Below are 27,978 nucleotides of genomic sequence, written 5' to 3' on the forward strand. Positions count from 1 at the left end.
TTCTCTGCCCCACTCATATCTGTAATCAGCGCCCGCTCCCAGCTCTACAGGACTACAAACTGGTGCCACTGAAACAATTGGGCTGGGTCACGTTGGAACAATTGACCAACTGATTTCACTTAAGTGCTGGTAATATATTTTTCCCATATTACTGTTAAAAGGTCATCTTTATGCAAGGCTTCATTGAACACCTATTGCAAGTGCTTAATTGCAGTTCAAGACTAGAAGATGACTATAATGTGCACTGTGGGGCACCGAGAACATTTTGTGTAATGTTTAATTTCAGTTAAATAGACCCACACATGCAGGGTTTCTGCATTACTCCTTCTTACTGTGATCAAACCACCCTCTGGTTTTTTTTTAATGTGATTTCATTGAAATTGTTCCATTCAACCACTTGTTTAACAAGGGAAAAGAAATGGATTTCAGTAAAAATAAAATAAAAAATCCCCGATTGTATAGGTCAGGAGTGGCCAACTCCAGTCCTCAAGGGCCACCAACAGGTCAGGTTTTCAGGATATCCCTGCTTCAGCACAGGTGGTGCAGTCAGTGGCTCAGTCAACAAAAAGGTAAAGGTTTTCTGCACCCGACGAAGGTGAATTCCGAAACGTACATTTGTGTTTGTATACATCCCTCCGTATCATATCTAAAGCCCTCTCCCGCCTTAAACCTTTCTCACCGACTGCCCAGCACCTCTGGAATGCCCTCCCCCTCAATACCCGACTAGCACCCTCTCTATCCACCTATACGACCCACCTTAAGACCCACCTTAAGACACACCTGCTTAAAGAAAAATATGAGTAGCACCGTGGCTACATTAGTATGCACACACGCGCACACACACGCACGCGCGCACGCACGCGCACACACGCACGCACACACGCACGCACACACGCACACACACACGCACGCGCACACACACACACGCACACACGCACGCGCACGCACGCGCACACACACGCACGCACGCGCACACACGCACGCGCACGCACGCACGCGCACACACACACGCAAGCACACACACGCGCACACCAGGCCAGACTTCAGCACCCCTGGAAGCCACCAAGGTAGCTTAAAGCATGCAGGTGTGTAGGTGTGCAGGTGTGCAGATGTGTAGGTGTGCAGGTGTGCAGGTGTGTAGGTGTGCAGGTGTGCAGATGTGCAGGTGTGTACACAGAGATGACTAATTCTAGGGCAGCAATTTCACCTGCAGTACGTGGTCACTTTAGTGAAGTGTGAATATCAGTTTCCTTCTGGATAAGTAGCATTAGTGTACCAAACCAGACACCAAACAGACAGTCAGAACGTGCATGGCAACATTGTACGTTTCCGCAGAACCGCATCATTTAATGTTCTAGTAACCATAATGTTGTTCCTGGTGAAAGTTCATGAGGCCAATATGGCAGTTCTTTACAGATTAAATTAGCGTGTGTGCAAAGTGTGGGGCGCCCCCCCCCATGGGATTTGTCTGGGTGGGGGGGAGGTGTGGGCGGTTGCAGAGGCCCCGCGCTCTTCTCCGAGGCATTTAAATTAAATGCTGGGGGATCGCGCGAGGCCCCGGCAACTCTAAAACTTACCTGAACTCGTGTCCATGGCAACGCAGCGTCAAATGATGCTGCAGGGTCACACGCGTCAAATTTGACGCCGTGCGAGGTAAGGAGGGGGAGCTCATAACGGAGATGAGCAGGCAGGATGGGGCGCAGCAAAAAAAAGTTTGCGCGCTCCTGGATTAAATGATTGTGCACAAAGCTTTTGAAACCTCACAGGTTTTTTCGGCTTGACATACACACCTGACCTCACCACGCCTCGCTGCAATCTCTTACCCTGTAAATGGTATTAACTTCTGATTTAATACTGACTAACCTTAAAACTCACCCACAAATCAAGCAGCCCAACAGCCTTCACTCATGGCTACTGTCCCACAGTCACTCCTACCACCCATTGTGACCAAACACTGCCATCTACAGCACTTATTCCCTCACCTGTTGTCTCTGTAACTATCCCACCATCCCACTTAGATTGTAAGCTCTTTGGGGCAGGGATTTCCTTTCCTAATGTCTGATGTTGCTGCGCTTATTGTATTATAATTTCCCTTACTGTATTCTTTGTGATGCGCTGAGTACACTTTTGGCGCTGTATATAGTGAATAAAGACATACAATACACTTACCAAGCTCTGGCTATCAGGCAGCATGACAATGATTTGTGCATTGTGATCCCAGATCATTCGCCACAAATCTTTAGTTGTGTGGGGCATGGGGTGCTGGGTTATGATAAACTCATTACTTCTTAAATAGCCCTTTAAGACAAAAAGTGAAACGAAGCATTTGTTAATACATAAAAACATGCAGGTCACTTATAAACGTAATAAAACACGTTTGTCGTTTTAAATACTGCATTTCTTTTTCCTACTTTATTTTCCCCCCTCTTTTTTTAAGCAAAATTACAATGTAATGAAACAGTGGATTCAAGAACAAGTTATATATACAAATTATATTTAAAAGGAGTTTGCCTTTATTTTTGTTATTTTATTTCCCCCAAGATGAGAAGCAGGGGGTCTCGGGAGCAGAACCTTGTTATTTTCAGCCCTGGGGACCCCCTGCTTCCTGAGATACTTCTATTTGAAGGAGATGCCGGTATCTCACTAGTGTTTGAAAGTTCCGTGTCATGTGGGCCAATAGGAAGCCACAAGGGAGGATGTCGCAGCTTCCTATTGGCCCGTGGGACCTTTAAACAGACTGGAGCTGCTACTGGCATCACCATGAGATGTAAATATCTCCGCAAGCAGGGGGTCCGCGGAGTTGAAATTAATGCTGTTCTGCTCCGAAGACCCGCGATGTAAAGCCATTTTAAAACTCCACTTTAGTATATGTTGTAGCACACGAACCATGCTGTCAATGATGAGCCATATTATATATAGTTTCAAACTTGTTTATTGACCATGATTAATAATTAATATTAAATATATATATATCTACTTATGTCGGTTTTTCTCACCATGATGTATGAGGCATTAATGTAATCTGTTCCTTTCATTCCAGGCAATGGTGCAAGACCTACTCTTGCACGTTCAGCTGTGAAAAACACAAAGAGAGTCATGCTGGACCTTGATCACTGGAATATACCCGGCCTCAAACAAAACTACTGAGCACGAGTCCAGTTGGTTCATATTTAACTAAATACACTCGGGGGTCAATTGGAAGGTTAATTTTTCTTACTTTCCCCAATGCATCTGTCTCCTATAATACATACAGTCTTTATTCCACCCACCTCTCAAATAGATACATATATCCATGTAACTGTCTGTCTTTATATAGTATAAAATGATATGACTGTCCTTCAAACATGACCACATAATCTCCAACACAACTGCAACAGAGTAAGCAGCGTGATCGTCCAGAAGCGGACTACAGTAACTAGCGCACGGTTATTTAGTATCTATCCAGTTATTCACTATGATACATTAATGGAAAGGAATAACGGACCACAGAAACGGTTTTAATTACTATGTTTCCAATGTTATATTATCTAGAGATAACCAACACAAAACTGTGAGAAAAGATGGTCTTACATGGCACAACCGATGAATTCCTATTCTTTTCTTTGTTGCAATCTTTCTGCGCACTGAAGCACTCCATGTATTTTGCATTACATTGTGTAACCAGCTGAAAAGAAAACACAGCAAGTTGATTCATCAGGTGTGTGCAACACAAACATAATGTCCCCCCATCAGTGTCGGAAACGTCAAAACCCAATTGCATTAATAAGTTAATTAATCAAGTGAACATTTTAACAGTCTTCATTTAAGAGCCAATTTAATGAGCAGCACGAGATTAAGTCAGATAAAAAAAAGTCAAAGAAAGAAACGGTATTTGGGCGCGTATCCTATAAAGTGCGTATTGCACTTGGTAGTATATGGGCTTTTGTCTTTGATAAATATTGTGCAAAGTATTGCCCTGTTTCGTTGCCAGAACGGATATACCATGCAAGTCTCTAGGTAAAGATGACATCGCAGATAAAGCCTGGCTTCATGCCCGCTCAAATCATTTCGTTTAAGATGGAAGTAAAGACTTGTGGTGGCATTACCAACACACAATGATAGGTATAAGGAACAGGGCGCCACGGATTTTCCAATACACTATTCTATTGCCAACAGATTGACTTGACGTTTCGGCCACACACGGCGTTACGTCAAGTCAATCTGTTGGTAATAAAATAGTGTATTGGAAAATCCGTGTTCTTTATACCTTTCATTGAATATTGGATTATTACAGAGCATCCTGAACCAGGAGCACCGGTATTTGTAGCCCCCCTTTATTTATCTAGATATTTGGTGTGCGGCAGTTTTCTTTATATTACCAACACACAGACATGTTCTTCTTCACAGAGCACATAACCAGAGTGGGGTTGATCCACAGTTTGGTTCCCTGTGCAGGAAAACGAAAACATTTTCTCATCCGACAGATCAATTGAAATCGTTCCGAGCACAACACACGTTCTCTCCAAAACCATGTGTTTTTCTAAAAACATATTTGAAGCCAGCAGAGGAGACGGGATCCTGGCTTTATTGGTGACTGGGGTCTACATGTCAGCAGTGTAGTTTATTAGTTAGATTATCCTGTAATAAGTAAAACGTTCTAGCTTCTTGCTTGTGAGGTTCATACCCTGAATTGCTTCTCCAGCCTCGTCTTCCCTCCTGCTGCAGGTGTCAGGATACTGTTCACGTAACTGTGCAGCTGGTTTGAACACACTTCAGTCTCCTTTCCAAGTATAGCCTCTAACAAGGCATCATGAATAAAGACATACTGTTCCTGGAAAAAAAACACAGTACTATTATGATCAGAGCAGCTCATAAAACACATATTAACCCATCGGGGAGGAAGATGTTATGTATAATTAGCCAAGTCATATTTATGTACTTATTTGAATTCATTTGCTGAATGATGCACCCTGGGTAAAGATACAGCACAAGTAGCTTTTATATGGATGGAAAAAAAAAACCTCAATGGTGCTCTAGGAATTAGAAGATCCATCAAAACGAAATCTGTGCTTCTCTGCATGAATTATGCATCACTGAGATTCACGGCTAGCGGGCAAGACAAACTCGCGGTACTTGATTGACCATTTCACTGCTGGAGAGCCTGTGATCCAACGCCTTGCTAAACATCTCTGTACATCTGCTAGCTGAAGCACTGCAAAGTGCGTATTGATGGTTCGTTCCCCACACACTGAACATTGGTAAGCATGATGGTACTTTTAACTACAAATGTTGTGTACTAATAACATAACGCCAAAAAAATACAACTCCACATAAACATATAACCTCAGATTTCTTTTTGGGTCTTCCGTATTTGTTGTTTTTATGGTGATCAATGTCCTGCCTTCATTATAAGCAGCAGATCGGCATTGGTTGTTTCCTAAATAAAAACTGTTCCATTTCAGCTGATTATTTAATGGCGTTAAGGAAAGTAGTGTGCTTATTAGTTGCTTGCCGTGCTGTCCTTCCCATAGGCTTCTGCTTTGCGGCAAACAGGCCACGTGTGGTCACAATGTCCCAAAGTGGCAAAGACCCATTCCCTTCACGCTTCTGCCCAGTTTCTACACCTTCTGCTTCAATCCCACTCAAACTCAGTCTCAGAATGCCTTTCCCATCACTTAGGCCTCGGATATACGCACGCACGCGACACAGCATGGCGTCGGGCACGCCTGCTGCAGAGGCGGTCCGTGGCCTAGGGGATCTGGAGGACCAGATGCGGTGGGGAGGCGTGCCCGTGGCGTCACATGAGCGGTTCGCCCTCATTGGCTGAACCGCTCACGTGAACCAGCCGTCGCGCCACAAAATAGAAAATGTTGCGCGAAAAAAAACGGCTGCTTCATCATGCACTCTATGGCCGGCCTCATAGGGGTACGGCCTTTTGTTCTCGGCCCGCGTGCCGTCATGCCAAGTATGGACGCGACCTTATTCCTCATCCATCTGGTCATTGCTTCTTACGCCCGTCACCTTCAATGTGTTATAATGTGTTATGTCTTTTATTTATTTTTTAAATCTCTTAAAATGGATATTTTTGTGAAAATACAAATTAATAGATAACAGATACATTGTCACCTATAGTTAGCTCTTAACACAGATTAATAATAGTGTGTTGTACATTTGGAGCTAGCAAATTATAATAGAGGGATACATTTTAATAACAGGAAGCATATAACATGGACTAAGGGACAAACAAACATATAAACCAGGGGAGGGGGGAGGGGTAAAGGAGAGGAAGGGGTAAAGGGGTAAAGGGGAGGGGGGTCTTTTTAATGCCATTGGAACTTTTAAACCAAAGCAGTGGGCAAGTGTAATATTTGTCCAAATGTTGAATTTGGATACACAATGTTGTAGGCTTAACACAGTTTACCAGGACTCGTACTGTATGTATTACATTGTATACAATAAAATACAGATGTTACCTCTGTCTGGACCAGGTAGTTGCGCTGTGTTCTGATGTGTTTCAGAAATCCCAGGGCATTAACTGTGCTTTTGTCTTTTATCTGTTGCAACATGCTGTCTATCACAATGTATGTGCCAGTTCTGCCAACCCCGGCGCTGCAGGGAACACAAGTGGAACGTCTTGTTTTTAAGAGGAAAGTCGCAAACATTCGCCAATACAATATGAACTCGTTGTAAAGTAAAAATCGACAAATCATTCAATTAGTGCAGGGGTGGCCAACTCAAGGCATCAAGGGTTTTAGGATATCCCTGCTGCAGCACAGGTGGCTCAATCAGAATGACTAAGCCACCTGTGCTGAAGCAGGGACATCCCTAATACCTGGCCTGCTGGTGACCTCGCAGGACTGGAGTTGGCCACCTCTGAATGAGTAGATTGGCAATACATCCAAACTAAATGTACATTTGCAGTGTTACATATTTACGTTTAGAAACTGCCGGCATTGTATTCATAGAATAGAATTCCTATCTTTGACATATAGGGGATTTGACGTTAAAATCGTGACAATTTAACATTAGATGGGCAAAGGCCAAATTCTCACCCTGACTAGTACTATGCAGTCTCCCGGAAACGCGTATTCATTACAGCCCGTTACATCCCCACATTGTAAGAATGCTGCACAAACCAAAATAAATTATCAAATAAAATCATTTCTATATTTAAGCTCTGTATTTGCAACATTTGATAGCGCTTTATGATGAAGGTTGCTTTACATCAGAGGTGGCCACCAACAGGCCAGGTATTAGGGATATCCCTGCTTCAGCACAGGTGGCTCAATCAGTGGCTCGGTCTTTGACTGAGCCACCTGAACTGGAGCAGTGATATCCCGAATACCTGGCCTGTTGCTGGCCCTGGACTGGAGTTGGCCACCCCTGCATTACATAATAGAAAATGAATTGAAACCGCGTATGCTGGTATGTGAACAATAAGAAGACTTGAACACAATACACACAATACACACAATACACACAATACACACATGAACACACCTGCAATGGACAAGTACGGGTCCCATTTCTGGAAGTCTGGAAGCAGAAGATCTCCTTACAAACGTCAGCACCGGCAAAGCATATTCTGGCACACCCATATCAGGCCACTGCGTATAGTGATACTGAGTAACTGTTCTTTCATTATGACGGCTTTTTGGATTTCCTTTTTGACCCTGCCAAGCAACCAAAATTCAAAATGTGGAGGGAAGCAAACGAGTGCAGGTTTTGTCAGACAAGGAAAAGAATACTCCGGGTTACACCACGTGTCTACATCACATGGAACATATAAACCGCTCAGTCTCTCCCGATGGACTTCAGCACCTCCTTCCGTTCCGGGACTCCAGCTCTCCTGCAACTCACCTTCCCAGAGAGCCATCTCTACAGCAGCATAATTAGCAGTATGTACACATTCAGACGAGCGTTTAAAGACATTCTCAGCAGGGACGCCTAGACGCAAATCCGGACAGACAGAGCTAGGAGGAGAGGAGGTGGGGTGCTACGGATGTCAGATGAGGCAGTATACGTATTGGCTTTAGGCGTGCATTGGATTTTTCATAGAGGAGCATGGCTTGTTTTCATAAAATTACTTGATCAATATATCCCTTATATCTTTATGCGCGCGTCTGGGTGTGTAAAGACAACATTTCTTCCAATTATGCCTTGATAACAAGTACCAATGAATAACTGGAGTTGAATGAACGCGGTCAGTCCGTGCTTGGTTTCAGTGGTTATGTCATGATCATGAGAAATCAGCAGATGGAAATGTGTAGTGTAGAGTAAAACGGGCGTTTTGTAACCAAACACAAAAACACATTTACCAGCAAACATTTTTTCCCTTACCTTCTTCATTTTTGCGTTGCGGATAGTAAAGCGGCGGACGGTGTAACACGCGTGTACTCTTGTGCTCTTCAGCGTGACAATAATGTTTCCGTACTCTTCGCTGTTCTCTGTGGGCCAATACTGATCACATTTTCTCTGCAGACACACAAGTGGAGTCAAACGGTGTGAATCCAGATTTGTTTAAATTCAGACTTTAAATAAACAGATCAACGCAGGGTAAATACTGAAAGAAGCACAATATTGCAGCAAGGCCTTTTCCCAAAATAGAAGTACAATCAGAAGTGTGATTGTCGATGAGAATCTGCCCATTTCTAATTTACCCCCAAGGCCACCACTTCTGCATTGTCTTTGAGTAGTATGTTATTTCTTACCATGATGCATCTTGAGCTTGTACTATTCTGGGAATACACTGGTTATATTACTAGTTAAAAGTACCCAGCATTGCTCGGAAATTCTAAGAAACCAACCTCATCCCTCCCCTCCTCTTACTCCTCCCTACCCCCTTCTCGCCCTCCCATCACTTTCCTTTAATACCTAACTGTATGTTGTCCCCAATTATTTCCGCCTCTCTCTCCTTCTCCGGCATTGTTACTTTCTCTGCACGTGCCAACTGACTTCCACGCTTTCTTCGTCTGCTTTCTGTGTAAACGTTATAGCTATCCGACTCTCCTTAACCTAACGCACATAGCCTGGTGGCAGATATCCCATGGCAGATACATAGCAAACCAGGTACAATACAGTGGCTGACTTGTTTAGAAAAATTGGAATAATGTAAAATTAAGAAGAGAAAGTATCAAAAATGGACAAAGCCGGCTCCTCGATCTCAGGACCAATCATGCACAATGTGGTTGTGTTATCTTAAGAGGTGTCCAAATGCAGCGAACACAGAAAACTTTCCCAATATATAGAGGTGGTTCATTAATAATATGCAGCAGCAACCTACTACATTACATTAGGTGATCCAGCCTTTAAGTACACTACGGCCCATATGGCTACAAATATGAAGCCCGAATTTAAAGGCTTCGTGGCAAGCAGGATCCAAACAAAAGAAACAATATGTTATTTACCAGTGTACATACACATATGGCTTTACTTAAAGTCTTAAAGACCATTGGGTTATAACATGTAATGTTTCAGCACTTCAAGTTGCTGTACATTGGAGCGATGAATACAGAAATGAAGCTAATCATCAGCTCATGCAGAACTTCAAACCCTAAATGGCCAGTTAAACCTCTGATGGATCATTGCGGCGCTTTTCTCTGTTCCTGTAAATTAATCACTTTAGCGTTCTTAATAAAAACACATTAGCAGTTCAGATCAGTTGCGCCGCTATCCCAAGAGCCAAAGTGCATAGGACCTAAAGGACTGTAAAATGTTCTTGAAACGGCAATTCACTGTGCGCCAACCATAAATGATTCAAAATGTCAGCCCTGAAACCCTACGTGTCCGTTAGTAAATTATCAAGAGGGAATAACATGCCACTAACGGAGGCAGACTGTACTTACTCTTCCCTTTTCCACAAGGTTTGTTATCATAATAATGATTCCAGTATTTTGCTCCCAAATCATCCTCCAGAAGTCTTCAAAAGTAGACTTTAAAGGTCCCTGGGTAGCTATGTAGGCTTTTACTTTGTTGTAACCCTTCAAAAGACAACCAAAAAAGAAGATGAAAGCAGTCTTGTGGCAAACAAATTAATTATTTAGAGAGAAAGAGGAATACATTTATATAGATTGAATACATGATACGCAATGCCCTTTGATACAAATGAAATAAAGTTAGATATTTCTTGTAACATTTTTTAGATTATTTCATAATGTCAAAAAAGTCTCAATTGAATGAAGACAACTTACATCAACATAATTGGCATTAATGTAGTCACTGTGCTTTGAATCCTTTCCTGGCAAAGGTCTTAGTTTTACCCTGCTGTGGTCATCTGTCAGAAATACACAAAGCATACAAATGAACAATGGAACTCAAACAGAACCAAGAGCAAATGGATACTTATATTTTAGCTATCCGGAGACAGACGAGCTATACTGCATACAGTACTTCTTGAATAACGTGGCTATGGAAGCAATTAGTGATATTTCAATTATTGTAAAAATTCCTGTAGATACACATACTAGCCCATAGCAACTAAAAATTGATGTGATCTGATGTTAATTCATTGTGTGTGCATTCGATTTCGCGGTACCATTTTTTATGCTCAAAATCATTATTAAGCCAATGCTTGAGATGTTTAGTAAAATCAGTGTACATACACAACTGCGTGAAGCTGCTAGTCAATAGTGCCTTGAATAGTTTCTATTTTAAATAAGGATGGGCACTTTCACTGGGGTTTTGGTTTAAAAAAAAAAAAATGGTTGTGTTTTGGTTTTAAGATAGAAGACAGGGCACCCGGATTTCAAAATAACTAAAGTATTTATTTAAGCTAACACAACGTTTCGACTGCAATGGTCTTCATCAAGTGCAAAAAATGGCCATTGGATGCAGCCTTTCGTTCATTGATGGGAGCACCGGTAACTGTATCAATGTTGTTTTTCACTTTATTTGGTGTGCAGCGCTGATCCATTCTCATATTGTGTTTTGGTTTTGCCAGAACGCTCTTGGAAAAGAATTTCAAAGTTCGACTTTGACATCCGAACGGCCTTTGTGAAGTTTAAATGTTCAAATCCGCTAACATGCCTATCCTTAATATTAACAGCAATTTTCTGGTTCCTACAGCGGGCCGTGCTGTTTGTTGGTTGGTATTTCCAATCGCTTTACCCAAAGGGGATCATTCATTTCTATGGTGGTTTTTATGTTGGTCTTTGCTGGTGGGCATGACTATTACGTTGTACACCGATTATGACAGATGTACCAGTGGAGTATTCAAGAAAGAAAAAGGGTACTTTAATTATGTTTTTGATGTTATGATGTGAGCATCTAAATAAATATGCATTTGCTCATCCGATTCATATTTAACAACATATACAGAAATTGTAACAATTGAAAAGATTTGCGGACGTTAATAATCCAAGTCCCCCCCTCTCACACGCACACCCTGCCAAATGCAAAACGGCAAAGTCCGGCCAATTTTTTTTAACCAACAATTCAAAGTTAATCATGCAAAACGACCCATCATATACTGCTATTTTCTCAAAATTCTGGTAAAAAGTGGCAAATGTTTCCAAAAAAATAAAAAAAAACACAAAAGAGTGTAATCTCATGCAATTTGAACTCAGTGAAAAAAACATGTGGAATTTCAGAAGAAGGAAAAAAGAAAGTGAACCTTTTTTGCAAACTACTTTTGAAAACATTCACGCATCTGTATTTAGAGCCAAGTTTGTAGCAAGTTTTTTTTTCTACTTAGAACCACTAGAGAATCATCCTGCACAGGCGGCGCAATCAGTCCCTGCTCCAGCATTGGTGGCTCAGTCTGTCCCTGCTCCAGCATTGGTGGCTCAGTCTTTGAAGCTGGAATATCCTTAAAACATGTCCTGTTTGGGGGGTGGGGGCAGAGTCCTGCGGACTGGAGTTGATCTCTCCCGCTACATGACAAATACATTTACTTACACGCTACAATGTTAATGTATCTGTTTTTGTGCTTGTTTTCGGGGTGGTTGGAGTGCTCTGCAGTGATGTTCATGTCTGCCGTACACCGCTGAACTTCCTAAAATTGTAGCAGAAGATCAGACAGATTTAGCGAGACATAGTTCAGAAGTTTTTGCATTTCAAACACAGCAATTTCAATAACCCGCTCATAAAATGAATAATTGAATTGAACCCCATAGACAGGGTTTCTCAACGGCAGTACTCAAACCAGGATAGGTTTTAAGGATAAGCTTCAGCACAGGTGGCTCATTCAGTGGCTCAGTCTATGGCTGAGCCACCTGTGCTGAACCAGGGACCGACAGCCACCTGTGCTGAAGCAGGGACATCCTTAAAACCTAACCTGTTGGGTGGTGTTAAGGACTGGAGTTAAGAACCTAAGTTCTTAGTTATATCCTAAGAGTTGACTACAAAAAATACACATTGGTGCTACCAAAGTAAGATGTGTCTGTTACATACACAATTCATTGATTTATTATTGTTTTAAATGATGCACTGCAGTGTGCTTCTGTGTGTGCTGTGCTAGTGTGCTGCTCACACATTCAGTGCTACTTGTGTTGAATCCGGAATCAAATATTGTCATTTTTGTTGTTGTTGTACATATCATTTGGAGTCTCCCAAAAGCAGGGCTGCTTGCGAACGTAAATGAAGTATATTTCTTTATAACCTATTTTAATAAGCCTAACCCTTGAGGTTATGAAGGTCCAATTTAATACTTTATACTTTCAAAGTGAAATACAGGATCTGATTAACAAAGGAAATAATTATAACTAAGCAGCTGCTACAAAAGCCAGGAGTAATGTGTCCGATGTATTATGCAAACAGCAGATGTTATTCATTTTCTCATGTAGAGAAATGGGATCCCATGATTTGCATATACACACAATATAAATATATATCATCCTTCCCTCAAATCCTTACAAATGTAGTAAGGCTTACTTTCACCAGCCCCGCCGACTAACAAAGCAAAAGTCTGCGTCGCTGGGAACAGTGTCTGCCGTGATCGCGCTGGTGTCCCCACGCATTTCGAGTAAGTTGAAGCAATTTTTCAGTTCGATCATACACCAGAGAAAGAGGAACCCTCGCTATAACCTATATACAGGCGGTCCCCGCTTTCCCGACGGAATGCATCCAGCTAACCACCGTCGGTTAATGGGTCCCATGTTAATCGGCATCGGTGACTGTCGGATAAGTGGGTCCAGAGTCAGATAAGGCATCCATCGAAAACCGGGAAGTCGGTAAGCGAGGACCAACTGCACAATGATAAGGGAAGGTGCTGCACTGGGCAACAAAGTATACGGATCCAAGAAGAAACCGTTTCCTAGTATTGGCAACACTCCATTCCCTGTGATGTAGGTGAGAAGTGTAGATGGTGAAAACAACTTTGATTATAATATAAAAATACACGTGAATGTCAGCTTGCTTGAAATGCATGGGGACACCAACAGTTATGAAGAACTGGAGGAATTGCCAACAAAAAACTGGATAAGAAGACATCATTGAGGAGATTACAAGAAATGAAGCAATCCCAAAACGCAAGAACAAATGAACATGCAGAGCTGTGCAAGACAATCTGCAAACGTATAACGGAAGGTGGGAGGACATTTAACTGTGATATGGTGAAGAAGACGATCGAAGATAACAAAAGCTTAAAAAGAAGAGAAAGCAGAGACTACTGATTGGGAAGAACGAAATCATTCCACTCAAACGACGATGGATCAACAATAAAAGGCCGTGCCCTTATCACAGAGAGCTGACTTCTACATGACATTGTACGAGCATCCTGCTGGAAAGGCTAATCTTATGGATATAGATATATATTATATATTATATATATATATATATATATATATATATATATATATACAACAAAAGGTATGAACCTGTAACTAACTGAAAAATAACACTGAATTGCTTAAATCAAAAATCTATCATGTAATGCTAACCCGGTAGAGAATAGCAGCTAAATGACGGTGCTGGGGACAATAATATGAATACTGAAAAAAGAGAAAGAAAAGCACGCAAGCAAAATAATTATATGAAACAAATTATACTATATAATAAAATTATACATTATACTGTGTTGAAAGTCTCGCGAGAAGACAGGCAATGGCAGCGAATATCTAATGAGCTGCTGTGACGTATCCACGAGGTAAAACGCTGAAGGGCTTACACCTCCCGACGTGTCATCCGAGGGGGTTGCCTCTCAGTTTGTAAACAGAGCCGCAATTGATCGTAATTGGCTCCGTTATCATCAGTGCACTCGCGGCATCCACATCGTGCGAGTACGTCACTGCCCCAAACAGCGTAGCGACACGAACAGCTGAACAACGCCAAGAAGAGAAGCCGTCTTCTGTGGAATCTCACTGTCTTCTCGCGAGACTTTCAACACAGTATAATGTCTGGGCTCCTCTGATTGGAGCAACGCCCGACATTAACCAATAGCAGTCACGCTTACATAATGTGCTTGCTTTACTATATTCTCACAATGCATTGATAAATTGTAGCCTTTGCATCAGCTGTGCATGCCCTCTGCTCACAACCCTATTGGTCTACACAAATTGTTTGCGACCATTTAAACCTTATTTGGATGCTATTTTATTAAGCCCCCAGAAGAAGCTAGGGTGCGAAATGCTGCGTCGGGGTTGTCTTTGTGTGCACTTCCCTACGATCCCCTTATCTGATGTGAACTTTGCTGCATTTATACCAGAGATTTTCTGCAATCCATGCCACTTCAGGATCTTACCACAGGACAGACCTTATTGATTATCTGCAAGTATATATAGTGCTCATCTATTTCTACAGTGGTTATTTCTCACATATTTACTTGCTTGTTTTGGTGACCTACAGCAGGTGGTATTGTATTGGCAATCAATATTATTTGCAGTGTATAGTTCACAACACACAGCTTTATACTTTTTGACCGGCCGGTCTTTACATACATCTCAGGAGTTCATTTTTTTCTCCTGGGGAGTATTACTCCGATCTCATCACACATAGATCTAGGAGTATAGCATTGCCTTTCTATGTTGTGTATTTTCTATAGCTGTAGGAATCCCATGGGGACTGTTTTAATCTTTGTATCTTTGTGTAATCCATGTCCTTGAATAAACATTTTTTTCATATAATTATTTTGCTTGAGTGCTTCTAGTGGGACACTTTTCTTTCAGTATATATATATATATATATATATATATATATATATATATATATATATATATATATATATATATATATAGATATACAAGAGATAAAATTGTAAGCTCTTTGAGAGAGACTTCTTTTCCTTATGTTTGAAGCACTTATTTCCATTATGTTGAATATTATTTTATTCACACAGAGAGAGATGTTAACTCTTACCATACACAGGGAATTTTGCTCACGCATCAGCTGAGTAATAGTGTTCACAAATCTCAGGGGACGGGGACACCCCAAACAAAAGATGCTCAGTCTGCCCAACAGCTGACAAAAGCAATAATTTCAGCCTTATGGACTGATACAGAAAAGCTAAAAACAGACTTATTATGTAAAGAAAACTATGTTTGCGGGTTTTTGATTCCTGGTGCTCATCAGAGATGCAAACCGCTGAATCAAGGGAATTTCAGCAAAAACCCTAAAACGGATCTTCCCAGAGATTGGAGAAGATTATCCCTTTGTTTCGGGAAAGGCGAAGAGCAAGGTTTTTCCCTTAGTGTCCTTTAAATGGGAAAACATATATACTAATAGCTGCAATCTCCTTTAAGGATTTATTTCAACCTGCCTTTGTTGGTTTTACTTCCCCTTTCATATTAGATAAGACAAGCGTGCCTCGTCTTTTAATCTGCAGAAACACCTGCATCCACCACATGCCGATTGTGAGCTCATGTACATTAGTAACCCTGACAGGTCTACTTAAATTGCTTTCTTTATGATTTAACAGTGTAGCTTCATGTGAGCTTACAGTGTTGCAAATACACTGAATAGTGTCTGCTGCATAGGCTTTAAAAAGTCCCATTTCCTTCCTCAAACACTAAATTAGTGCATCAAATGTAACTCATTGAATGTATTTCAAATGCTTTGCTTTGTTTGATGCCAGTGGGAATAAAAACATTAAGAACCGAAAAATCTACTGACAATATTTTCTTGTAAGTAGGTCAAACGTGTCACTGCTCTCAGCGTGGTATATGAAGCCGACATTTAATGTAATAATGTCTATACATTTGGCAGATATTTACATCTTGGATAGTTATTTGATATTACAGAGACTGGTTTTAAAAATAAGATTACAATGCGTGAAATAACAACACACAATTGGTTTATACCAATGATGTGACACTGTGCAAAGCAAAGCCTAATTAGAGTCAGATCAACTTTACAGTTGTGCAGCTGATTATTTTGAATAATTAAATGGTGTCAAAGCCAGCTGTGATATAAGGCACTGGGGATTTCAATTCATAAATAATTGAGGAGATGGCTATGTATGTGATCATCCTGATCAAATCGGGCTCCCCAGACAATTAAGTGTTTGCCCTGAATTCCATCAACATTGTTAGAGGTCCCAATACTCCTGCCCAGCCAGCCAAATCAACTGACTCGCCCAATCCAATGAGCCCAATGAACAGAAAACATGCAGGTCTGTGGTATCATCCAGAAACCCACAAAAGATATCAAATGATATTTTTTTTGGGGGGGGGGGAACAAAATTGTAAACAAATAACTGTCTGATACATTAGTGTCATAGCTGGGCCATTAACTTCTATAATTATATTTATACAGTATATAGCGGGGACCACTTATGTATGCCGTGCTGGTAGAGATGTGCACAGCTGTAAGGTGGCTTGGAGGATTGTGCAAGAGATGAATGGGAAACACTTGATTTTATTACTTACACATCTGAGCGCTCAAACTGGTTTTAAATCTGATTTTTTGTGTGCATATATTTTCCTCATGAAAAAAAAAAGGCTTCTAATAATGGCTAAGACTTGGATTTGATATTGTATGAAAAGATTTAATTGCATTCAATCAGGTGAGCAACTACATTCATTTTAGTGTTACGACTGCATTGTTCTGTGTTAGGGTTTGCATGTTGAATTGTGCTCTGTATTTGAATGTTCTTTAATTCTGCATTGTTTTCATGGAGTGCACTAAAATTCCCTTTTGTATTTCAATCCTGTTTTGACTGGACACACATTTGGCAATGCTCAGAATGCTGCTGATGAAAGAAGCATTTATCACCCAGCACCATAATTGCATTGTTATTGCTGAAGAATCTCTTTTCACGCCAAGGCCTGGAGACCCAATGTGTGGGTCACATCTGCATTCTACTCAAGCAGTTTACAGCAGGATCATAAATATCTCACTCAACTACGCTCAAAATGAGCATAAAAATTATTTATTGCAGCTATTTTAATTGTACACACAAAACAGGGTTCATAAGATACATGACCCACTATAAAACAATGAATATACATGGTTCACTGTGATCTAATGTATACTTTGGAGAGAGAACATTTGTGATTTTTTGCAAAAACATACCTCAAAGTCTTCGGAGAATCCATGCTGGTTATTAGAGTAGAGTTCAGTGACGTGTTTAACAAACTGTTTGACTGGAACGGCTTCCATGTCATCTGTAGGAAGAGCGAAACATTGACAGTCCTTGGTGATTATTTCACATTTGCAATGTATACTAAATCACATTATTAAGTCCTACACTGCAACCTCTCCCTTTCTTCGCAAGTCGACTTCTCAAACATGTCTCCGTCTTAGGCCTCGTCCAGGGTGGGTAGAGGCGCGCTGGCGCTCCAGCGCAGCGCCCTGCTCGGCCGTGCTTTTCCTGGCCGGCTAGGTGCGCGCCCGTCTGGGGGCGCGGCCTCTACGTCACGGCGCTGGTTCGCCCTCAGTGGGCGAACCACTCACGTGACGCGCTTGCGAGCGGCAAATTCAAAGTTGCTTGCTCGGCAAGCGGCTGAGCGCCGAGTAGGCGCGCCCGCCCGCTCACGCAGGACACGTGCATTGTCGCAACGTTTCTACCGTGAGCGTGCGTGCCCGCTCAGCGCCACCCTGGACGAGCCCTTATGATTCTTTACACCAGGGGTGTCAAACACAGTCCTCATGGGCTATCAACAGGCCAGGTTTTTACAGATAACCCTGCTTCAGCACAGGTGGCTCAATCAACCACTGATTGATCCACCTGTGCTGAAGCAGGGGCATCCAAAAAAAACCTGGCCTGGTGGTGGCCCCTGAGGACCGACTGAGTTTTACACAAACCCCATGAAGATGAAATGCGGATGTTTCTAATGAGAACAAGAAAAGTAACATGGAAATACTATAGCTACCCGCACCTTAACTCACCCACTCGGAATACGCAGTGTATATTTTTGCAGACCTGCTTGATTTGGCTGCAAATCAAAACAACCAAAATGCAAAGAGCTATTTGTAGAAGTCTAAAAACTTCACTTCTCAGCGAGTGCATCGTTAAGAGTATTTTATGGAAAGTACAGTTTAAATGCATTACCCAAATACAGACAGCGGATTAACATCAGATCAAACATAGCGAAAAATCTCAACTGCAGGCAGCAATCAGGAGATTATAAATCTTTGATCGCTTCTCATCTCTTCAGTAAGTGTAAGCAAGGCGTCCTCTGCAACAACATTCAACCCGGGTATTGGAATATATAACTCTACTTAAAAATAATCTCATTGTGCGTGTCTGTTTAAGTTTCACCCGCCCCTTAATTAAGAATTAACAGGAGCATATGTATATTTGAGTTCCAAATTGTTGGGTAAAGAGGCAATCCAAGTGGGCAAATGTTTCAGCTCCGGGGACCCCCTGCTTCCGGGGAAACGTACCTCCTTAGGGGTTGCCTGTAGCCGCTCCGGCTTGCTAGCAGGGTTCACGTAATGGCCGCTTTTCAAAGCTCCCGCGCCCTGCGGGCCAATAGGAAGCCGTGATGTCATTTGGTGCGGCTTCCTATTGGCCCACGTGACCTGGGCATTTAAACTCCACAGAGATACCGGCATCACCTACAGAGGTAATCATCTCTGGAAGCAGGGGGTCCCCTTAAATTAATGGGGTTCAGCTCAGGAGACCCCCTGCTTCAATCCTATGTAAACAAAACGCAAACAAAACTCACCCGCTTGGATTTCTCCTTCAAGGCAACAAAATTAAACTATACAAAGAGTTTATGGAAATCTAAGCAACCAAGCCGGTAATTATGGGGAATGGGTCACAGACTATATACATGAATATACATTAAGTATATTAACGTTGTCACGGCAAAGAGATACTTCATCCTTTTAGGGAGCTGTTCATTTATCTGCCATTGCTGATATTACCTTTATTAATGATTTGTTGTCTTCTATGTATTTATCAAATTAATGCTTAAAAATCTGTACTTGAGTCAACGCACCGGAGGACATCTCTTTCTTACTGCTCACGTCACTGTGGTGTTTTTAAATGCAACGTTCGTTTTGCCATTTTTAATCGATTTACAAAAATGGCTTTTTTTTTTTTTTGCCAAAACAAAATATAGCTCATTTTCCTAAGATTTGCAGAGGAATTTCAAGAACTAAAGACAGGACAAGTACACACACACACACACACACACACACACACACACACACACACACACACACACACACACACACCTCTAGCCGGTAGTAACATTGCCATCTAAGGAATTTCCACCCCCGTTCGTGCTAGCGATGTTAAATGTCCCTAAATGCATTTAGCGGCAGGCGATTTTAAGACTTTACTGAATAAAAGACCCTGATTTTGTTCAAGTTGCCTTTTAACAATCAATCATTTCAAATGGTCTAGACCCTTTCTTAGCAGTTTTATCCTTTCCAACTCTACAGATAGTGTATTATTTTTGTTAGAAGACAATAAAATAGCTGCGGTTTCTTCCCGCTTAAACCACTGCATTTGCCGTCTATTCATTAAATGTACATGAATTTATTTGTAGTAAAACATGAGAAGCAGTGCTTAATTCTTCTGGGGGCTTTGACTTTATTCCAACATGTTTAGAGGGATTGCATCTTTAACACAAAGCCATGGCTAAAACAGGAGATCTTCTAATAAATGTGTCACTGCCACGGAGCGGTCACTGCCACAGAGCGGTCACTGCCACGGAGCGGTCACTGCCACGGAGCAGTCACTGCCACGGAGCAGTCACTGCCACGGAGCAGTCACTGCCACAGAGCGGTCACTGCATTTGCTTGCAATGTGTCACAACGTGGTTCAAATACCTCAAGAGCAGATTTAAAATGCCAACCGGTATATTCAGTAAATTACAAACACAAACGTTTCGAGAGTTCTTGCTCTTCAGGCTTATTTTGTAAGCAGACTATTTCGAGAACAGGTACACACACGAATGCCATGCTTGCCTTTAATAATGCATTTGCAGTAATTGTTTACTTGCAGTATACCGACTAAGATTTCACAAGAAGCATAGCGGTTCAATCCCAGGTCAACCACTAATATCCTAATATTTACACATTTATAGTACAGTGCATGAGTTTAGGGTTGCCAGGTGTCCAGTTTTGAACCGGACAGCCCGGTATTTTGCCCCTGCATCCGGTATAAAAAGTAATACCGGACATGTACGAGTCCGGTATTATCCCTCTCCGAACGCAGGGTGGATGGTGCGGGGCCAGCAGCCGGTCAGAGCAGTTGCCGTCATGTCCGGCTCTCCCCCAGGTGCAGGCTTCTCTCTCCCTGTCTGTCCCACGCCGAGGTGTCCAATGCTGACGCGCTCCGGGTCCTCTGACGTCAGTGCCGGAAGTCAGCTGGGCTCAGCTTCTGGTGAGCACCGGCGTGAGAGGGAGGCCCGGCGCGCGTCAGTATCAGACACCTCGGCGTGGGAGAGAGAAGCCTGCAGGTGGGGGGAGAGCCGGAATTTGCTTTATAAAAACCAGAACAAAGACCATCAAAATACTACACAAGATCGATGTCCAAAATAATTATTTATATATATTCTAGGGGCTCCGGCCTACGCACTTTGCGTGCCAACCCCACATGCCGCAGAATAATGACAGGTTTGACTTGTTCATTCTTCACCTCTCCTCCCCCCCTTCTCCCTTTCTCCCTCCACTCCAGACTTTTTCACCCACCTCCTCTCTCCCCAACTTTCTCTAGTGCACCTCTTTCATTTACTACCAATAACGTCCTCAATTCCTTCCGCCTCTCTTCCAGAACTCTTACTTTCTCCATACACGTCAGCCGACTTCCTCGCTCTCTTTCTGCATCTGTTTTCTATCTAAACTTTATAGTGATCTGACTGTCCATATCTGCCACCAGGCTATGTGCATTATGATGTCGCAGATGAGAAAATCTCACGCACAAAACTTGTTTGTTAAAATAAAAAAATAAATAAATGTAATATAGAGATATAGCGTAACAGTCCATAAAGTAATGAACCAATTATATACCAGCACTGGAACGTCTGTGATAAAAAGATTTATCGGAACAAAATCATATACAAAGTAGAAGGGGTGTCAGAGGCGCCCAATAAGAGTTTCGTTATTAATCTGGTGTTATTTTATTTGTATTTTTTTACCCATCACCTGCTCCATTTTTGCAGCTGGGAGATTTGACGCATAACCTCAGACAGACAGACACGCTACGTTGTGTGATATCTGCTTTAATAAATGATTCTTTAAGGGCGATAATCATACATCTTTCTGTATAATGAAACATTTCTAATACAGTCACAGATTATATAACTCACAAAATAATATAAGAAAGTAATTGAGATGGTTGGTACTTATTAATATAAAGCAATTACAATCTATAATTGTTTAATCCATTGTTGTATCGTGGTCCGATAAGTGGCAGGCAATACCGAGTGATTTATTACTCCCTTGCTTATTTAATATCAAGGTTCAGGAATTCATTTTTTTTAATCAATTGACATTTTCAAATCTGAGCTCTTCCTAAAGGGAAATATCAAATATAAAAGATAATGACATTAAAAGGATGTCACAGCAAATCTCTTTATGAAGATGCAGATGTGTCATTTACTATTAAGGGGTAAGGCACATGTTTTGATATTTAAAGACATGAATTGCATTGTATATGAAATCTATCACAGATTATGCCATTAACCGATACCGCACATTTGTTTGATATATAAAAATGTAAAATGTAGTAATATATATATATATATATATTTTTTTTTTAATTTTTATTATATTGCACTGACAATGCTAACAGCGTTGCATATAGAATTTTTCCAGGTGACACAAGTCCCTCTCCCAAAGAGCTTTCCATCTAATTTTGGTACCCGAGAAAAGGTCACTTGCCCAAGGTCCCTTTCTGACCACTAAGCTGCGATTTCTGCCTTCAGAATCAGTTTCTGAAAATAAAATGTGATAAACCAAATGATCAAATGTAGAAATAGTTTAACATTTCATGGTTTTCAACCCCAAATTGTTGCTTTGTGTACACTCAGAAAGTTCTCAAACATCACTCACCTGCATCATTAACTACCACGTTCTAATATAGTGGTGTTAAACCTTTTTTTGTGTTAAGGAACCCTATAATTATATTGTGAAATTCTGCGGGAACCCCAACCCTCTCTAATAGCGCGTCTGAGATCAGATGCATTGTACGGAACCCCAACCCTCTCTAATAGTGTGTCTGAGATCAGATGCATTGTACGGAACCCCAACCCTCTCTAATAGCGCGCCTGAGATCAGATGCATTGTACGGAACCCCAACCCTCTCTAATAGCGCGTCTGAGATCAGATGCATTGTTAATACTTCTGTATATGGTACAATTTTCAAATGGCCAAAACTGCATGGAACCCTTTAGGGACGCCATGGGAACCCAAGAGCTCATAGTAACTTGTTGAAAAACACTTTTCTAAGATGGAGACACCGCCATGAATAAATGAATCATGGAGGGTCATTGAAAGAAAAAATAATGCTTCCCTAAGATAAATAACAAAACCAAAGGTGTGGAGTACCAAGTTAATCTTTAGTGCTGTATTGTCGATATACAGATCGATTATAGATCGATCAATTGAATATAGATCGATCATAGATACATTGATTGGTTATAGATACATCAATTGATATATATATATATATATATATATATATATATATATATATATATATATGATATAGATATATGAAGTCATTACAGACCAGAGCCTATGAATGCAAGTATTTGAAATTATGTGTACTTCGATTTGTCATGTGATGGCACATAATTTTATAACGTTACCCTAGCAGTGCACATTTTAACACATCATTGATATATCAACTTTCAGTCTTGTTTTAAAGTGCCCCATTGTCCCTCCAGCAGCTGGGAGATCCCCTTATCAGGCGTGTGTACATTTCTGTTCAGAGAAGTCCAATAGAATTTTCTATGGACTGAACTCTTTGCAACCAGAATGTAATATATATATAGCATGCATGCTTATGTAAAATCCCTTAGTGCACTGTATATTGAAGAATTTATAACTATATTTCCATGGAATGTTTTCTAGGGATTTTACATGGAAAACGCAGCCCAAAATGAAAAGCTTTAAAATAGTACATGTTTCAAGCTGCCTAAGGGAATTGCAAACAGAACAGGGTTACAGATTGGGTTATCTGAATATGCTTCAACCTGATGAAGGTCAAAAGAAACTCCTTTTGCTCAACGATGGGAGACATAATGGAACTAGAGAGAATTGGACAGGGCTGTTTTTGCTTTCTAATGGATTCCAGGGTCCAGCTTTCAGTGTTAACGATCAGTTACAATCTCTTAACAAATAAGGACAATTTTGAACTGTTTATAGTGGTTAGAAAAAGAAAGAAAAAAAAAACTTTTATAAATGTGAACTACAAGCAAAATAACATCCCCCTCACGGACTTTCGATATGGAAAACTATAAAAGAAACAAACCTGGCAAGGCCAACTTTGTTTAAACCCCGTCCTCCAAACTTTAGACTACTGGATGTAGTAATTAACTATTTGAATACTATACGGTGGCGGTATTTGAAAAGTAAAGTTATTTCCTGCAGAAAAACAAATGGAATGAAATGAGGCAAAATTAAACTGTAAAAGTGGCTTCATTATCCTTCTGACATAATGCAAGTTAACGAAATAAAAAGAAGGAATGCATCATTAAGAAAAACAAAAGAGGACAAAGTTACATGCTGAAGATGATACTGCCCAGATTAGAACATATGAGATACAAAATATATACTATAATTCCATTTCTACAACACCATCCCAACTCATGTTATGGATTAATTCCTTTCCATAAACCCCTTCCACCTGAACCACTGAACTCTACCGCAGACAATAAACCTCAATACAAAATGACCAACTTTGAAAACTCGAAACCCCCTTTCAACAATAATATATTGGGTTTCCTGTACTCCTGCTGTTGGCTGTGTTTAATTTGTAATGCATTAACATAATAGTGTTCAGTAAAACGAGGAGGGCAGACATACTTTCATTGATGAGCTTTGTTCTTTAGCAACTAAAATAGCCCCAAATAATTGTATTTTTTTTTTCAGAAAGAGAATCTTGCATTAAGTTTTAATATGATATTAAATACAATAATTAGCCACCACTACAGATTAACTTTAATTGCAAATGATTTTTGGATTTAGTTCATTGTAATTTCCAATTTATCTGTGCAAATCTAGTTAGGAAATATTATTAAGAATGTCAGATGCCGGATGCAGTAACTTCATTTATAAATATCCTCTGATTTTGTCTTTAAGCAAAGTGAAAATACTTCTTAAAAATACTGCACATTATTGCAAAGAACAGTGAAGTCCTTGTTATTTTCCCCAAATACCAGAATGCAAACATGTGTTCGATAAATAACAGAAACTCTTTATTTGAATATGATTTGTGCACATAAGCAACTGCATTTCAGCTACGCCAGGTAAAGTGCTGCAACGTCTTGCATTTCTGATAACATATGCACGTTAATGATCATTAAAATCAATAACCTTATAGCAGCAATCCCACCTAACCAACACCCCCCCCCTTCCTTTTTGTTTACATTTGGTCACAGGATTAGAACCGGGGCTTCTGCGGAGTTGAACTGCGCGAGATTCTACAAGGCGAAGTAACAAATATTAATGCCTTGTTTTTAAAGATGCAATCCAAGCTGTTTTTGTCATTTTTTTTTTTAAATACAGGATTGAAACATGGAGTCTTCGGAGCTGAACCCCCTTAATTTCAGCTGCCGTGGATCCCCTGCTTCCGGAGGTATTTATCTCCATAGTGGGGGCCGGTAGCCACTCCAGGGTTCCCATTATGGCCGCTTTTCAGAGCTCCCGGGACCTGCAGGCCAATAGGAAGCCGTGACGTCACCCGGTGTGGCTTCCTATTGGTCCAAGTTATATACAAGACATCGCAATCTTCCCTAAAAGACTAATTAAAAAAAAAAAAATTGAAATCTCAAATACTTGTGAAATCAAATTGTCACATTAAATTCAAGTGTCTTCTTTTATAAGACCCAGGAAGATTTTCTGTGTCACTCTCAGCCCAGAGATGCGATACCTATCCATGTATCAACTACTTTGGATGAAAAATGCTTAGCCTTGTTACCTTGTTAGGTTAAAAGCAGCTTCCAGCTAATTACAGAAGAGGAAGCTAAGAGATACACACTAGCTCAACCCACCCCAATTCCTAGCTCACTTGCATTTACTTCTATTTACAGTACTGGATGTGGTTTTAGTGTGGGATACGGTCTTACAGTACGTCACTACAAACTTGGCCAACATTATTTCCCTTATTTCAATGTACAGTATCACTATTTGTTTAAAATATGAACTATTTTAATTAAAGCTGCGTTTCCACAGCAGTGAAGGAGCTTGAGGAACTGACTTCATACATCTACTGTACATAGCAGGAATCCCAAACCTTGAACTCAACCAGGTTACAAACACTAAAGAATTTCCAAGTGTGTGAAGCATAAACTCCCAGCCATAAAGCGGGCCCCCCAGCCAGCAGCAAGGGGGGGGGGGCCTGACAGGGGGCTAGTCTCCGCTTCTCAGGCCCGCCCCCTCACCTTCCTCCACTAGCCAGGGGAGGGGCTACAAAAATGGGCTACTTAAAGCCAAGCTGGTGGGAAGCATGGCCTGTTTGCAGACTGTCTATTAATGCAGGGGAGCATGGAATTTTTCCAGGGGGGGAGGGGGGGAGGCGCACGGTTAAATGGCGGGGGATCGCGTGAGGCCTCTGCAACTGAACTTACGAAGGTTCAGATGGCTGGTGTGATGTGTCACTATGGCAACGAGGCATCAAATGACGCTGCAGGGTCATGTGATGCAACGTAACACTGCGGCGTAATTTTACGTCATCGCCATGGCAACGCGGCGTCATTTCCCGTGATGTCACAAACCCAGCAGTGTCATTTGACGCTGACCTAAGAGGTGGGGGGGTGGGGGCGCGAGCAGTTAAGGGAGCAGACAGGGGGGCGCAGCATCAAAAATGTGCGCACCCCTGTATTACTGTACTCTAAAAGATGTAACAATAATGTGTTACACAAAGTAATATAATATTACATATCAGCTGTAGCATTTCACTAACTGCAGCACAAAGTCAGAAGGCGGCCATTTCATTGGGCGCGCAATCAGGATATTTACAGCTTTAGAACAAGAGCACCAAATGATTGCCATCTTCGGTACCATTGTCACATGCTTCACATATAAAAATAATAAAAAAAGAGGAGAAAAAGGGAGGGATGACGTACTGCGGCTTTATGTGGCGGATCTCTTAAACAATTTAATTTCAGATTTTAATTTAGAAATGCCAATTTTATAACTAAAAAAAAAAGCAAGTGAGTTTAGCACTAGATCCACCAATTACAAGCCACTTTACCTACCACACGTAACATAACTGTTATCCAACCCCCGGTGCAAGTTCTGGAACATCTTGTACAGCTTCAGTGTTGAAAATATAATAACACTGCTGTAAAACATTGTGCATTTGCTGTAGCACTGAAGTACCTTTCCATTTCAAAGACTAATGCAATCGGAAAAATAATAATTTATGGTATGCCCCTTAAGAGATTAATTCATTTGCCTTTTAAATAAATCATGAAATGTAAAGTAGCTCTTTTTTCATCATATTTTGAAGCACAGCAATATTTAAAAATCATTAAATATTAATTCTCCTTAATGAAGTAGCAGTGCAGACTTTATTAAGCAGAAGAATACAATGTGTTAGGCACATGAACATGGACTACAGATCCCAGACAAAACATCTAACTGCAAAGACAATATTTTACATAGAAATAGTGACTGAACAATCAGAGTTTACTTCTGCAGAACTGATTTTGTGCAGAAGTTAAATCACACGTTTGTTCCTTGGTTTCACTTTTCATCTCTCATACATGTGGGGAGGGGTGCCCAAGGTATGATTATTTAGACAAAGAAAGGAAAAACATGAATCAATACTAGCTGTCAAGCTTGGATAGTCAATGAGAATTTTAATTACAGATGGGAGTCAAAACATGGTCTTGCAATAATCGCAGCGTCTCATTTGCTGGTTGCTTCATATTTACCAATATTAAAGTAACGAAATCAGCATTATGATTATGCAATCCCTTTCAATTATTTACTTGCAATCTATCAAGTCTTCATTGTTTAAAAAAAAATATCCCCACAATATCCAGTTCCTTGTGGGTCTCTGTTTCTCTTCAAACACACACACACAAAAAAGCCAATAACCTTTGAATAGACTAGTCTACATAGGCATGTGTACTGCTGTTTGTGTATTATGAAACAAAGTCTCCAAAGGAGTGGGGCTTTTGTTTCCAAAGGTATTTTACATGATATCTAAAAACACATTTGCTAGTTGGAATGTCAGATTCTGTAAGTTTTCCAAGGACATGTTTCCCAGAAAAGTAAGTAGCAGAGTCATGGAATTACCATCCGGTAGCTTAGTATTTCTTAAACATAACTGAACTCGTCAATGACCACACTATCTTCACAATGTAGAGGACAGCAAGAAAACACAATCCGAACAAGTACACAACTATAGGATCATTTATTTTTGGAGGAATGGTAGAAAGTATAGCTCATTTCAGTAAAAACGAACACTTACAAGTACCTAAGTTCCATGTTAAA

The 27,978-nt window shown here is 40.8% G+C and overlaps 1 protein-coding gene across 6 annotated transcripts in view; it reads right to left on the reverse strand.

Annotated features, from left to right (window-relative positions):
- The window catches only part of PTPRG (protein tyrosine phosphatase receptor type G), a 386,148-nt gene that overhangs the window by 9,914 nt on the left and 348,256 nt on the right, over window positions 1-27,978 (reverse strand). For all 6 annotated transcript variants that reach the window (XM_075574780.1, XM_075574781.1, XM_075574782.1 and 3 more), the window contains 11 exons: window positions 17,425-17,516; window positions 11,875-11,971; window positions 10,170-10,252; window positions 9,825-9,959; window positions 8,320-8,454; window positions 7,480-7,652; window positions 6,453-6,588; window positions 4,664-4,810; window positions 3,571-3,664; window positions 2,997-3,073; window positions 2,170-2,298 (listed from right to left, as the gene is read on the reverse strand). In XM_075574780.1, the coding sequence (XP_075430895.1) occupies window positions 2,170-2,298; window positions 2,997-3,073; window positions 3,571-3,664; window positions 4,664-4,810; window positions 6,453-6,588; window positions 7,480-7,652; window positions 8,320-8,454; window positions 9,825-9,959; window positions 10,170-10,252; window positions 11,875-11,971; window positions 17,425-17,516 (1,298 nt within the window). The remainder of the gene's footprint in view (window positions 1-2,169; window positions 2,299-2,996; window positions 3,074-3,570; window positions 3,665-4,663; window positions 4,811-6,452; window positions 6,589-7,479; window positions 7,653-8,319; window positions 8,455-9,824; window positions 9,960-10,169; window positions 10,253-11,874; window positions 11,972-17,424; window positions 17,517-27,978) is intronic.

The sequence above is a fragment of the Ascaphus truei genome, chromosome 17 (assembly GCF_040206685.1).
Source record: "Ascaphus truei isolate aAscTru1 chromosome 17, aAscTru1.hap1, whole genome shotgun sequence".
Taxonomy (NCBI): Eukaryota; Metazoa; Chordata; class Amphibia; order Anura; family Ascaphidae; genus Ascaphus; species Ascaphus truei.